General features: G+C 36.5%; 1 protein-coding gene and 1 long non-coding RNA gene across 5 annotated transcripts in view; one reads left to right on the plus strand and one right to left on the minus strand.

Moving 5' to 3' along the window:
• The window catches only part of LOC141379974 (uncharacterized), a 99,147-nt gene extending 87,753 nt beyond the window's left edge, over positions 1-11,394 (minus strand). The window contains exons 1-2 of one of the 2 annotated variants that reach the window (XR_015519972.1): positions 11,276-11,391; positions 9,519-9,627 (exon numbers count right to left, since the gene is read on the minus strand). This is a non-coding gene — a long non-coding RNA (uncharacterized LOC141379974). Of the gene's footprint in view, positions 1-9,518; positions 9,628-11,275 lie in introns of both variants that reach the window. The other variant, XR_015519973.1, reaches the window with a different exon arrangement.
• The window catches only part of olfm1b (olfactomedin 1b), a 63,570-nt gene that overhangs the window by 26,879 nt on the left and 20,325 nt on the right, over positions 1-16,366 (plus strand). Inside the window, 4 exon segments of one of the 3 annotated variants that reach the window (NM_001328414.1) lie at positions 3,659-4,033; positions 5,358-5,507; positions 8,516-8,671; positions 13,525-13,744. In NM_001328414.1, the coding sequence (NP_001315343.1) occupies positions 3,884-4,033; positions 5,358-5,507; positions 8,516-8,671; positions 13,525-13,744 (676 nt within the window). In that variant the 5' untranslated portion in view covers positions 3,659-3,883. 3 annotated transcript variants of the gene reach the window in all.

The raw sequence follows: 16,366 nt of genomic DNA on the forward strand, positions 1-16,366 counted from the left end.
ATAAAAACAAGCCCGGTTCCAATGGCACACACATAGAGATCTCAAGGCCAAACAAATTGAAGAGCCGAGTGATTTGTGCTGAGGTGACCTTCTATTTCTATAGCTCTATCATTCATTCAGTACAGCTCTCTTTTATGTTGCTCCTCTCACACAAAATCCAACCGTACTGCAGGAAATCATGTTATCTGTTGTAAAGATGTGCAGAAAAAGCTTTAAAATGGCTTTATGTAAGAATTTTCATGATTAATCACTTTTTATTGGTACAGCTTGTTACAAAATATAAAATGAGTCCTTGTCTGACTTCCTATTGTAGGTTATCTACACTCACCAGTGTTAACGCAAATTTCTAATCAGCCAATCACATGGCAGCAACTCAGTGCATTAAGGCATGGTTAAGATGATCTGCTGCAGTTCAAATCGAGCATCAGAATTGGGAAGAAAGGTTATTTAAGTAACTTAAGTGAACGTGGCATGGTTGTTGGTGCCAGACGGGCTGGTCTGAGTATTTCAGAAACTGCTGATCTACTGGGATTTTCACGCACAACCATCTCTGGGTTTACAGAGAATGGTCTGAAAAAGAGAAAATGTCCAGTTCTGTGGGCGCAAATGCCTTGTTGATGCCAGAGTTCAGAGGAGAATGGCCAGACTGGTTCAAGCTGATAGAAAGGCAACAGTAACTCAAATAAGCACTCGTTACAACCAATGTATGCAGAAGAGCATCTCTGAACACACAACGCATCCAACCTTGAGGCGGATGGGCTACAGCAGCAGAAGACCACACTGGGTAATTACACACTGGGTGTAATGGTGTGGGGGATAGGTTTTTGGCACACTTTGTGCCCATTAGTACCAATTGAGCATCGTGTCAACACCACAGTCTACCTGAGTATTGTTGCTGACCATGTCCATCCCTTTATGATCACAGAGTACTTCTGATGGCCACCTCCAGCAGGATAATGCATCATGTCTTAAAGCGTGAATCATCTCACATTGCTTTCTTGAACATGACAATGAGTTCACTGTACTCAAATGGCCTCCACAGTCGTGAGATCCTAATCCAATAGAGCACCTTTGGGATGTGGTGGAACGGGAGACTGGCATCATGGATGTGCAGCCGACAAATCTGCAGCAACTGCGTGAGGCTGTCATGTCAATATGGACTAAAATCTATAAGGAATATTTCCAGTACCTGGTTGAATCTATGCCACGTAGGATTAAGGCAGTTCAACCCGGTATTTGTAAGATCTACCTAATAAAGTGGCCGGTGAGTGTATAATAGGCTGTAAACTAAACTTAAGGTAAAAGATATTTGCTAAGGAAGTCTTAAAGGAACATATATATATTTTTAACAATAGGCTCATTACATCTCTCCCCCGGAGTTAAAAATTACCATTTTTTAAACCAATCAGCCAATCTTCGGGTCTAATGGCAGCACTTTTAGCTTAGCTTAGCATAAATCATTGATTTAGATTAGACCATTAGCATCACTCTCAAAAATGATCAAAGAGCTTCCATCATTTTCCTACAGTATGTAAAGCTTGACTCTTCTGAAGCTACATCATGTACTAAGACTGACGGAACAAGAAAAGACGCTATTTCCTAGGCCAATATATACGTCTAAGAACTATATTCTCAACCTTGCATAATAATCAAGGAAATTTGCTGCCATACCATGGCTGCAGCAGTTGCCATGTTATTACAGAGCGGCTGAAAGTAGTTCTGAATTGTCACTCATAAATTTCTCCATGGTTGCTAGATTTTTAGGGTCTCTGTAATATTATTGCATATGAGAAACACAGTGCACATTTTTACACTTGCCTTCTCAGTTGTATTATTTGTGAAAGAAATCTTTAGATATTCTGTTATACTCTTCCTGTGTTCTGTGGGAAACACCTGCTTCTAAGGACATGACGATGTGTAAATGACAACAGAACGAGTCCTTAAAGACCATAACAGAAAGACTGGATCATGGTGTGTGTGTGTGTGTGTAATAGACAGTGACAGGCCCAGTAAGAATATGTGCCCTAGATTCAGTGTTTTAGATGTTTTGAGTGTGATGTTTTATTAAAGTGAGGTTGGATATGCTGACAGAGACACAACTGGATGCCTGACACTCCTAGAGTCTCTCTCTCGGCCTCTCTTTCTCACTCAAAGGTCACTCTGTAAAGTGTAAAGTGCCATTTTTTTTTTTATAATCTTCTAATTTATTAAACAACCGGGAATTGTGTATTTTCTTTTAACTTTTTGGATGAAATAAAACATTTTAATGTATTCATATCTCCGTGGGAACAAGTGAACCCAATAAAAGTTATCGTGTATAGGTTTGACTAACAATTGACCATGTTGTATTTAAATCGATCACTTTTAAACAATAATTGTATGCTTTCTTTTATATACATGCCATTTCAGAAATGACCATTCTCCTAACAGTTTTAACTGCAGGTTGTTGTTGTGACAACTATGGACACATAAAATAAATTTTAGCATAAAACGTTGACCTATATCTATTTTCCTAAGAAAAAAAAGCTTTTATTCAGCCTGAACTGACACAAAACACTGAGAAGTAAGCACTAGAATAAGAAATGACAGATCCCAGTCCCGGTTTCCCTATTTTTATGCTATTTGTAGCATCACGATTCATGCACATCTAACTACGACACATTCTGCACCCCTTACTGTGTCACGACTGCTCACTGACATGTCTAGGTCTGTGAATAATAGGTGTTAAACACGTGATGCACGAGTCTGTTCTCTGCCCATTCTGTCATACTGTCAGCCAGGTAGCGCTCGGTGTAATTGCATTACAATACCGTCGATCACGACACGGGGGCGCTCGAGTCATACTGATGCAAACTGTGTTAATGCACCTACGGCACTGGATGAATTTATGCAAGGATCGTTTCTGGGCTCTGTGCTCTATATACTTCAATCTTTACTAACAATCCGTCTACGCATGTGCGTGTCATATATTGACGTTGCAGGAAAACCTTTCAATCAAACACGCCACTTATATTGGCTTTTATTTCCCAGTCTTCTAAATCAGCGTGGTCACTTGAGTTATTTAATATCTGAAAAACAATGATGGAGTGACTTATGACGGTTATTTATAATTTTATATGCTTTAGATTTATTAATTAATTCTTTTCTCCTTTTTAAACTTAGTTTGCAGTGCACTGTGATGCTTCAAAACACATTTGGTCAAACCAGAAAAGCATCAACTCGAACTGACAGAAAATCCGATGCCTGTTAAATTATGAATAAAATCTGCACACCGTCGACGGTGAGGGTTATAATAGGGGAGCAGTAAGAGGGAGAGAAATATGCTCACTATTCAGTCCTGTTGACCCGGAGTGGGGAGCGACATTGGGATGTTTCGTTTACAATCGTTCCGGGCGCGTGCCTGTGACAATATCGGGTCATTATCTTGATCCGCTGCCAAGTGCAAATCCCGGGAGGCGCGTCTCGTGAGCAGAGGTGCGCTTGACATCACGCGCGCGCATCCCTTATATAGGAGCGCGTGGCGCCGCCTCTTTTCTCCTCCACGGAGAGTAGTCGGTGTGTGCAGTTGTAATCCATCCTAAGTAATTCACTTGCGTGGGGAAGGCGGACCTATAAGGGCGTGAACGCACACAAAAGAGGCACGGGTAACAAAAAAGACACCAGACGGGACCAGCGCGCGAGCAGACTGCTCGGTTTTCATTACTTCAAACACACCGGACTCCGTTGAACCTCAAGATGAGCACCCTGAGACCGTTCGAACCGGGACCTTTAGTGGAGATGATGCGGATGATGGAGATGCACGAGGCGCGCACGGGCAGCGATGCTTGCCGTTACGGTTCCCCGATGGCTTTTGTAGAATGAGAGTTTGGGTAAGCGCGCAGAGATGTCGGTGCCTTTGCTGAAGATCGGTGTGGTGCTCAGCACCATGGCCATGATCACCAACTGGATGTCCCAGACTCTGCCATCACTAGTGGGACTCAACACCACCAAACTGACCGCGGCGCAGGGCGGCTATCCGGACCGGAGTATAGGAGTAAGTCTCCTGGTTTATTTGCACTAAAAATTCTGACCAAAAGTTCAAAAATTAAGCGTTTAATATGCTAAAATCTTTTTTTTTTTAATTGCGCACTTGGGCGCAAGGCAACTCTCCATATCTTCGACATAAAAGGGGGCGTTTGCAGGGTGCGCGCGCTCTAGTAATCAAAACACGCACAGCTTTTACTGATTGTATTATTTCCTTTTTATTGTTTTTTCTTTAAATTCCGAATGCCTTTGCTCACACCTCTTGCGCGTTCATTTCACAGACGTTCTGATGTCATGGAATTTCGAACATCTCATAAAATATCCTTTTTTTCCCCAGTATGAGCTTTCTAATTCGCCCTACTAAATACAACTATTTTATTAAACCAACACTGCTGTTGTGTAAAAGTGAATATGCCATCAAGAGCATTGCGTGATTTGGGATTTCACTGTAGGATGAGACAGGGAGTAGCGCAATGAAAGATCAAAGAGTAAAGAGCTTAAAAAAAAAAGAAAGTTAAACATGATTACGTCACGCTTTACTACCGTTTCTGTTTGCGCACATTCTTTAAAAACCCCTTAACAGAACACATAAATCACCAACACTTTAATATTATGTGCTTATTTTACGCAATTCGATGTCTTTTAATGTACAATTTTAATATATACACCTCCAAAACTGTACAAAGCTATCACTGGGGCGAATCCTTAGTGTACAAAATCTAAAAAGTACATATTTGTGCAGTATTAATTCGAAAATTGCAGCTTATTAGTACCAAAGGTGTATAAATTAGTACATTTTAGCTTTTGTAACCAAAAGCAGCATCCCTGAAACAAGTTTGTACCTTTTATTCGAGAGTGTACAAAGCATTAACAAAAGGATTTTCATGGGTCCAGATTAAAAATGGAATATAACAGGAACAAACTGCAAAGCAGACCGAATGAAAATCTGTTTGCAGTGTTGTAATATTTCATAAGTACAGCATTGGTTTGGAGACTGTGGAGATTTAGGACTCTCCAGCGGATGTTCATCAATCCTCCATCTGCTCTTCACTCTCAGACAGACTGATTGGATCTGTAAGTCAAGAATGCCACACAGCTGAACGGGACCAGACCCTCTCTGTCTAACAGCTGCCGATCAAACGCAACAATACATCTGTTTGCTTAAATGAAGCTGAGAGTCATCTATCTGCTAGTAGAAGTCATCCTGCTGCGCTTTGATTGGCGGACAGGGATGTGGGTGTGGCCTGAAGCAGATGGGGTTTTGTGTAATCTTGTGTCATGTGTTTATAGTGAAGCTCTGAATGCTGTAATGTTTTCTGTTTGTCCTCTGCCAGGTTTTACCCGCTAACCCAGAGGAGTCCTGGCAAGTGTACAGCTCGGCTCAGGACAGCGAGGGCAGATGTGTGTGTACAGTCGTGGCACCTCAGCAGACCATGTGCTCGAGAGATGCCCGCACCAAACAACTGCGCCAACTACTGGAGAAGGTGAACTGCTGACCTGCAGCGCTCTAGTGGTTTGCCCTTGGGCATCATTTGATCTCTAATGCACTGTACGGTTGCCGCAGACGACCAGAGTTTTCCTCCAGAGATTAAAGTGACCCAGAGGCAACTCATTGACAGCATTATCATTCACATACAAACAGGGAGAGCTAATTAGTTCCTCTGGAGCAGGACGGGTGCTGAAGAAAACAGCTTTCCCTCTGATAGACAATGATGCAATTCCGCAAACACATCAGATCATTAGCAGTTCTGGAAAAGCTGAAGCACTGACTAGTTTTCTGAAAGTCACTAGAATTGTATGTACAGAAATAGTAACACAAATATGTATATATATATATATATATATATATATATATATATATATATATATATATATATATATATATATATATATATATATATATATATATATATTTATATATGTGTGTGTGTGTGAGCAATATCACACTCGTAGAACTGCGATAAGGCTGTATATCAGGACTTGTCGGAGGCATGCATTGTCTTAGAGTCCCAGCAATGATGATATACAGACATATCGCACTGCTACAAGCGTGATATTGCGTTTATACAACAATTTGACGGCATAATCATATGTATAAAACAGAAAATCAAACGAGGGAGTCTAAAAATCCTTTTGTGTGAGGAACTACTTTCTTCCGCCGTTCATTCACATATGCAGCTGACGTCAGAACAGCAGAAAAAGTTGCAACTTTACCAACATCACTTTAGAGCTAGTGTGTGAATGATTCTCTAGCATAATGTCTAATGTGATGACAAAACGGGAGATTTTGCTCACATTTTAAGATTATCGGGCTGAACAGGATGAAATTCCATCAGTCTAAAGAATCTTCCCAGCACGTCTCTGTTGCAATCGTGAAATCACAACAATTACCCTAAAAAAAAAACAAAAAAAAAAAACAAAGCAAAGCAAACACTACCAGATTACTATGGAATAAATACAGCACTACAACATACAAAAGAGAGAGATCGGCTTAGAAGTCATTTACCTGTTTAATAATGATTTGATCAGCTGTTTGAAATTATGCCTAGTTTTTCACCTCTAAGGACTTATTATGCGGTCTCTGTCGCCATCTTGTGGTAGAACGTCAGCCATCTTTGCTCTGCTCAATATGACATGCTGCCGACGCACTGTCTCTTAAAAAATTATAAATATTTTTAAAACAGGCACTATCCTTAAAAATAAACTGCATAGTTGTAATCTAAACAACTACATTCTCCACTAAAAAGCCGCAAAATTATATTATGTTGCCCAACAGCAGCAACATTTCTTAAACTGTAGTGAGTTTATTGATTTGCTGTCACTTTATTTGAGTAGAGTAATAGAGAAAGGTGAGGAGGCTGTAACAGAGCTGTCATTGCAGAATATCACACAGCTATCAGTCAATCAGATTTGATAACCAGACAAAACGGGTGTGTGTGTGTGTGTGTGTGTGTATTATATGTTATCAAAATTACTTGGTAAATAAATATTTCTAAAAAGTTACAATAAACTACATAATAATAATAATGATGATGATGATTTTTTTTTAATTTGAAAGCAAACTTTGTTTTACACTAAAATACTAATAATTTCAAATAAAAATAGTCAATATTGTGTGAAAAATCTCATGAATTTTTATACACAATTGTTTAGTATACTTTTCAGCCTAATAACATATTAGCTTACAAAATAATTACAATTATAATATACATATTTTTTAAATCTGTAAGCAAACAAATTATTTAGCATAAATAAAAAAAAACAATAAAGACAAAATTCATCCAAACAGAGAAATAAAAACTATTTAGCAAAGAATAAAAAAAAATTAAATAAAAAAAAATCACCAAATTATTATTATGTTTAAACAATTCTTTGAGGCCCCTAACCAATACATTTCAGTAAATAACAATAGAAAATGCTATTTTATTTTGTTCAGTGGATAACATATTATAGAAAATAATATTTTATATATAAAAAATATTACATATTATTGTGTAGTACTATAATATATACTTATCAGCCTAATAACATATTAGCTAACAAATATAATTATTTTAATAATAATTCATTTTTTTTACAAAATGTGTAGGCAAACTAAATATTTTGCATAATTAAACAACAATAAAACAACAATATTGTGGCAAAATTCTTAACAGAGAAATAAAATTACTATTTAGCAAAAATGATCACAAAATTATTATTATTATTATTATTATTATTAGTAGTAGTAGTAGTAGTAGTATTATAACAGTTGTGGCATTTAATTATTAAATTTAAGTAAAAAAAATTGAAATTTTATTCTGTTTAAAGTGGATAAAACATAATATTTTCACATACAATTTTTAAATGAATAATTATTATGTACATATATTTATTAAACAATAGATATAATTGTCTATTATTATTATTATATATACTTATCAGCCTAATTAGAAATTAGATTACAAAATAATGATAATAATATTATATTTGTTTTACAAAATGTGTCGGCAAACTAATTATTTTGCATAAATAAAAAAACAATAAGACAAAATTCATCCAAACAGAGAAATAAAAACTATTTAGCAAAAAATAAAAAATAAAATAAAAATCACCAAATTATTATTATTATGTTTAAACAATTCTTTGAGGCCCCTAACCCATACATTTCAGTAAATAACAATAGAAAATACTATTTTTTTTTATCTAATTTTAATTAGAAATTAGATTACAAAATAATGATAATAATATTATATTTGTTTTACAAAATGTGTCGGCAAACTAATTATTTTGATAATCAACAATAAAAAACAACATTCTGACAAAATTCATGCAAACAGAAAAATGAAATTAATATTTAGCAAACATGATTACACAATTATTATTATTATTATGATTAATTGATTATTTGTGGCACCTAATCAAAAGTGAGCACATAGTAATAAAAAAATATAACATTTCTTTATGTACTAAACTCATTGTATTCCCTGGTACCTTCTATATGTGCTTTTAGGTGCAAAACATGACGCAATCAATCCAAGTATTGGACCAGCGGACCCAGAGGGACCTGCAGTACGTGGTAAAGATGGAGGATCAACTCCGTGGCCTGGAGACCAAATTCAGACAGGTGGAAGAGAACCACAAACAAAACATCGCCAAGCAATACAAGGTAAACACCCACAATGCGCACCTCAGGCCATATGGATGCAACACACGCACAATAACACACCCCAGACTGCATGTATCTTATAAATCCTTGTGTGCTTTTAGCGAAATATGCAGACCTGTGCGATATAAAGCATTGTTTTTGACCTTAAAATCAGCTAAATATTTTCAGGATCTGCAGATTTCAGTTTCCACACTTGACACATGCATGAAATGTGATTTTGTTTGCACTCTGTAACACAAGTGAGTGTGCATGTGAGTACGTGAGTCTCTGTGTGTGACTGCCAATGTGTTAGCTAGTTAGCGAGTTAGCTCCCTGTGCTGAGTGTGTTGTTTCTTGCTTGCAGGGCTAACTATAAAGACATGATAGGAGAGCCAGAGGCCAGAAGAAGCAGGTCTAACCCACGATTGGCTGAAGTGGGCGTCAGTCACGCTGTTTATGTCACGATTCTCATATTCTATACGACATTAGCTGTAAGAAACACCCTCCCCCCCTTTCCTTACCAACCACCAATCAGATCTCCTCCTGCATGCTACTCTAAAGAATTATTATTGTTACGTTTTATTTATATGAACTACATTATTAAGTTCCATTGATATATATTGCTATTATTATTATTATTAGTATTTCTACCATTATTATTCTCATCTTTGCTAGTATTGCTTAAGTTTTTTTTTATGATTTGTCACTATGAATCTCATGTTTTTGAAGTAATATGCGTTTACTTTGGAAGTCAAGAATTCAATCTTAACATCACATTGTTGTATGTGAGTTGTAATTTCAGCATGTGTCCCTTTCTGCTGTTGCATTCTAAACGATAAACTAATAAAGTCTTTTCCCAATTGTTTACCGTGTTCAGAGCGCTTCATTTTCGCCGATAAATGTCTGGAGATACTGTAGATTACATATATACGGATCTCAGTAGTCACTGCATCTTGGCCTCTGGTCTCTCACTGGCTCTACAAGCACACACACACACACACACACACATAAAACACATAAATACAAATGAAAAATTACATATAGGCGTCTTTAATTGATTATTAAAGCACCTCAGCTATATATAGTAATCATTTTAATTATTTAATAATAATTTCTTAAGGTGTTTTATGAATTTCTACAAATTTTTGCTTTGTATTAAAGGTTTTTCAGATCATCATATTGGCACTATTTGTTGAAAAAGATGCCAAAAGTATGTGGACAAGTAGTTATATAAATATATTTGATCACAAACAGTTTAATTATTGACTATAAATGATACAATCTGCTTACCCTTTAAAAAGGAAACTACACAAAAGCACAGAGCAAGTATTATGGATAAAACATTTAACTGCACATTATATATCAGACCCCCTAGTTTTTCACATTTTTGTGTGATTATTTAGCATTTAAATTAAGATTTTTGCAGGATTGAGGACTCTTTGTTGATTTTGCGTTGTGTTCAGTGATCGCAGAATCGTGAAAAACTAGGACGTCTGATATGTACTTTCATTATGCCATAATATTGTATTTAAATGATCACACGCTGCTGAATCTACTGACAGAAAGATACACTAAAAAACACATCCATGTTATTTCTAACATATGACTTGAATGTCATGTTAAAATACATTTGTAATGATAACACAATGCTATGTTAAAAGTAATATCAACACACTACAGTTAACAAGAAACAAGTGCTTTAGTACAGGGGTTCTCAACTGGTTTAGCCATGGGACCCACATTTTTACATGGTCATCAAGTCGTGACCCAAATTTTTAGAAACTATAATTAAATTTTAGGAATTATAATTAATTTGTATGTATTTGTTAACATAAACAAGTAGTGACAGATACATCATAAGAAATTCACCAAAACTTACAAATAAACAATATTTTATTGCTGTCTTTTAATCAAATTATAGAAATATTACAAAGTAAACACGACAAATACAGTTAATAATAAACTGTTAATAAAACATGTGTTCTGGTTTCTAAATGTTGTTTTAATTTAGAAGGTTTCATGCTCTCTTATGAGAGCACCTCACTACATATTACACTGAGGCTTTAAGTCTTTTTTTGTCGTCAATATATATATATTCATATTTAATATATTCGGGGTCGTACTTATCATTCGACAACTTTGTTGCAACAATTACATGAAATTTCACATGTCAAACTTTAGGGTTGTCGCGCACGCATTACAAAATAAAAGTCCGGTATTAGCAAAATAAGTACAAATTTGTAATTTTTTTTTTTTGACCTCACACTCCGCGACCCACTGTCGCGAAACACTGCTTTAGTATGTCAGTCAACATCCAAATCTTTTGTAAGTGTACTTTAAAGCACAACAAAGGCATTAAAACAAGGATTTAAATGTACTTTAAAGTAAAACCTACTGTACTTACTAGATGTCAATCCAAGTGTTTGGATAGTTAAAAAATATATGTATATACTTTTGGGTTTTGAAATACACTACAGGTCAATATGCAATAAAATCCAGCACAATATTAAAAGGGTAAAAAGAAGCATTTGTATTAGCGTTACAGGGAATGTTGTTTTCCTTTTTCTTCGGCGAGGTTCATAAAATGATTATTCAAGTCATCTGCTGTGAAAAAACTTTACTGACCTGCACAAAGAAGACCTTTTGCGATCTTTTGAGGTTTTGCGATCACCCAACAGCAACATGACCTCAGGAGCAAATCACTGACTTTGCACCCGACCTCCTTCCCAGAGGAGCAGAGACTGCTTTACAGAAGCAAAAAATAAAATAAAACAATAATCATTATCATTAATATAATTATATTAAAGCAGGATTTTTATCATTTCCTATAAATAATAAAAATCTAATATTTTTTTAAATAAATAGCCTCATTATTTATTCATTTATTGATATGATTTAAATATGATATTAGAATATGTGTTAGCTTTTGTAAGTGGTTTTATGTTTATTATAGACTATGGAATATTCTCAATAATATTTGTAAAGGAAACACAGACCCTATATGTGCCATTTACATATATTTCAAATAATATAGAAAGCGAGTGCATGTTTTTAATAAAGCTGACATCGGATTCTATTTTAAATGCGTGTGCGTGTAAAACAATAAAATTTGCAGAAGATGTTAAGGGTTCTTCTCTAAAGAAGTAGTACCTCCCCCCTGTTTAGAGCGTCATTTTGGGAGTGTTACGTTATAACTAACGTGGTTCAAACGATGGATCTCCAACAGAGAAAAACTGTGTTTTGGGAAACACTTGTCACGTTTTTTTTTTCCCAAATGATGCATCGTACTTTAATAGTTCAGTCGCGAGTTACGTTGTTGTTTGGAAAACGCACCCTGACTAGTTCACTTGAATCAGCGAAAATAAGAGCAGAGAGTTACATTTACAGCCCATTCAGTAAATCTGACAGATAAAAATGATCTGTTAGTAAAATCTTATGATTTGAAAAGATTAATTTTGATCTTTTAAAGTGGAACTTTCCCAAGCCAGCAATGCATGAGACTCATTAGGAACAAGGATGAAAGCAGCTATAGACTGATTTCACGCGGCCACCATTTTCAAAAGCGAAATCGAGGCTGCGGTGGGAAGAAACCCGGCAGTATCATTGGGAGTTACATAGGAATGTTGTGTAGCTGGCTGTATATCTTATCAGCGAAGATAAAGTGACACAAAATTTATAATTTCTCCGCCTTCCGGGTGAGCCGAAGGTCCGTTCTGAATAAATGGTGAATGTAAAAAGGGATATCAGAGCTCATTTTCAGCTAAGTTAAGGGAAATGGCACTAGTTACAGTAGCTAACGTTTTCTTTCCCAAACACACGTTTTAGATGCCATTTATCAAAATCGAGTTAATAAACTGATTCTTTCACTATATTAGACTTGTCACGATACTGAATTAAAAGAAAAACCGGCAATTTCGCGCTTACATTTAAGGCAATGTTGATGGCTTTCTTAAAACAGCGCTTATTTGCCATTGTGTTCACGTGTTCAACAGAAATGATTGTGATTGGCCGAGAAGGTCATCAGTTCAACCCACTGCTGTATACTGAGCACAAACACAGAAGAGCCAAGCGATCTGCTTGATGACTTGACTGATCTTGACGGCTGCTTCGCGCTCCAGTCCGTGTATCTGTGTTTGCAGGAGCGGTAAACTGAGTGCAAACCAAACACAGATACACGGAGACATAAGCGCGAAGCCGTGAAGATCAGTCTTGTCGAGACATCTGCGCTCAGCAGCACTTCCATGTTAACTGGAAATAGCCGGGTTTAAAACTTCAGTACCAGGACAACACTATTGCAGACATTATATTCTTCCCACCACAGCCTCGCTTTGGTTCTTTAAAATGGCAGCCGCGTGAAATAAGCGTATTGAATTTACTAATGAAGTCTTTATTCCACATTGCAGAAATGAGGTAGATAAGCACTAAAAGGTTGTAAGAACATATATTTTAAAGGCGGCACAGAGGCTCAGTGGTTACCACTGTCACCTCACAGCAAGAAGGTCGCTGGTTCAAGTCCCAGCTGGGCCAATTTGCATGTTCTCCCCATGTTGGCATGGGTTTCCTCCGGTTTCCCCCACAGTCCAAAGACATGCGCTATAGGTGAATTGAATAAACAATAAATGTGGCCGGAAGGGCATCCTCTGTATAAAACATAAGCTGGAATAGTTGCCAGTTCATTCTGCTGTGGTGACCCCTGATAGATAATGGAGTAGAAGTAGAAGAAAAGTAAATGAATGAATAAACAAAGATATTGTTGCATACACTCTTACTATACATCTAGTATTCAACACTTAGATTGTTGAAATTAGTTCAGACAGCAAGCGTTCAGAGTCAAACAGCTTTCATAGAGCCTTTCCAACATTGCATATTTACAGGCCATAAAGGCAAAAATGGCAGAGCTGCGTCCGCTAATCCCCGTCCTGGAGGAGTACAAAGCTGACGCTCGACTGGTCCAGCAGTTTAAGGAGGAGGTGCAGAATCTGACTGCGAGTCTCGGCCTCCTCCAGCAGGAGATGGGAGCTTATGACTATGATGACCTGCACTCCCGCGTGGTCAGTCTGGAGGAGCGGCTGCGAGCATGCATGCAGAAACTCGGTAAGACATACACACAGAATCAACATACAGCCAACAAACAGGTCTTTGTTTACTGATTATGCTCACCTGTGCCTTGTTTGGTTTCTCCTTTAATTCTGTGTAATTATTCTCCCTGTTTGGTTTAGTTCTTGGTTCATTTTTGTTGATCTATAGTGTGGTTATTGTTCTAGTTTTTTTTTGGTGCAATTCATTATTTTATTGTGGAATTTATTAGACATAGAGTATACACAATTCCATGTGTTAACTGTTGTTAATAAAATGAGTTGGCGATTCTACAAATAGTAATATCAGTGATGTTTTTAGACCATAATTTAAATAAATTGCTTCTAATTTAATTTATATAATTTCTAAATTGGCTTTTTAAATGTTATTTATATTAATGCTATTCATGACAGTTTTATGCCACAAATGTTGTTAATTGGAGTCAACAAACATGCATTTTACTTAATATGCTTTCCCCAGATGATACATTATTCTGTATTGAATTTTTCTGGTCATAAAAATTCCAGTTTCAGTGCAAAAAAAGTCCAATTAACAACATTCGTGGCATAAAATTGGCATAAATATGAATAAAATCTAAATATTCCATATAAAAATTACATGAATTAAATCAGAAGCAATTCATTTAAATTACCGTTCAAAAACATTAGTGAGCTACACAAAAACAATATCTTATATAGTACTGAAATGTCGCTTTATTAAACTGTAGAATTACATTTGTTGATGGAGCAGAGATCAAGGTCTCATAATTACACTTGAATGTGTAAAAAAAAAAAAAGAGAGAATCCCCACGAACACAAGTAGAGTTGCACCGATATGGATTTTTTTGGCCGATATCGATAACCGATAACTTCTCAGATTTGGTGGCTGATAGCCGATATATAGACTATATATATATAGACTGATGAATATAAATAATTCAAAATGGTATACTTTTTCTACAGTGAAAAACTGATTTAATTTTACAAACTTTAAAAATAAAAGATAAAAGTTTGTACTGATCTTATGAACTGAATCGTCTATATGGTTGGGCCGATAGATGATGCCATCGTCCATCGCCGATGGCTAGGCCCACACGGAATCTGCGCGTGCAGAATTCTGCAGATTTTTAGCCTATCAATAATTCTGTTTATTTACTTGAGTAAATGTGTGTAAATCTATAATTATTTAGTTTTTTTATTAATTTCAGTAATGTTATTGACTAATATGAAAATATTCATCTGATTTATTTACAATGCAGTTTGTACAGTCATCTTTTCTGTCTTTTAGTAGAGAAATTATTTGAGCGACTTGCTTTGTTTACCAAATAAAGTAAATCTAATTGGATTTGCATTTTAAACATTAAGTTAAAAAGATATTATTTTTTACTTTACAAATTAAGGTTTTAGTTATGATACCTCAAAAATAATTTCGCAGAAATCCGCAGAATTTAACAAAATTCTCTGCAGAAATAGCAAAAATGTCCGCAGATTCCGTCTGGCCCTACCGATGGCTAGGCCCACACGGAATCTGCGCGCGCAGAATTCTGCAGATTTTCCTGCAGAATTCCACAGATTTCTGCAGATTTTTAGCCCATTATTAATTCTGTTTATTTACTTAAGTAAATGTGTAAATCTAAATTTATTCAGTTTTTATTCAGTAATTTATTACTTTTTATTTAATATATTAAGGTTTTAGTTATGATACTCCGCTGGATACTCCCAAAATAATTCAGCAGAAATTCGCAGATTTTTACCAAAATTCTCAGCATAAATAGCAAAAAAAGTCAGCAGATTCCGTCTGGTCCTACCGATGGCCAATAGACAACACGATGCTGAGCCGGCATCGCCGATGCTCCACCCCACCCCCGTCGCAAACCTGCTCGCGAAAAATACACACTCAGGCCCTGTTTACACTAATATGTGTTAGTGTTAAAATGGCATTTTAGAACGAAACAGCCCTCTGAACAGCCCTCCATCCGCTGAAAACGCACATCATGTGACCACATACAGACACAAGTGGTGCTCACAGCAAAACCACACACACAGCCATGCGCTCCTCTGAGCTAGAGACAGAGAGCAGTGCACATCTTTATCAACGTTGTACCCCTGGATCGCGTCTCACTACATTTGTTAAATGTGATATTGAGACATCCCAAGTCTCCTAGATGTTCCGGGAGTCTCTATGCATTTGCGGGACTCAAAATGCCTGGATAATCTCCCGGAAATCACGCGTCTCCCTCCCGGTCCTCAAATAGGTCACGCACCCTTCTCACCACTGGATCCCTCCTCGCTCTTCAGACACGTCGCCAACCCCGTGTTAGACACAATCGTGTTACAGTATTGTACATATGTACATATATATGATGTCTAAAAAAAAAAAACGTTTTGAGAGGTATTTTGGCAGTTCAGAGCCACCGTACAAGCGAAAAGCTAAATACAGATAGCATGTTTTACTTTAGAAAATGTGGAATAGATTCATCGTATTTGGCAATTTAGATTCTTTTTAACACATGTTGGTGCTGCTTGTCAGTCAGATAACTCTTTTATGTTCGTTCTTGCTGTCAATTGCGGGAAAAATGATCGATGAAAAGTTTATGATAAACCGCTTTGAGTTTCACTCAACTGCAGGCGCAGATTTGTC

Source organism: Danio rerio, chromosome 21 (assembly GCF_052040795.2).
Source record: "Danio rerio strain M-AB ecotype USA chromosome 21, GRCz13ab, whole genome shotgun sequence".
NCBI lineage: Eukaryota > Metazoa > Chordata > Actinopteri > Cypriniformes > Danionidae > Danio > Danio rerio.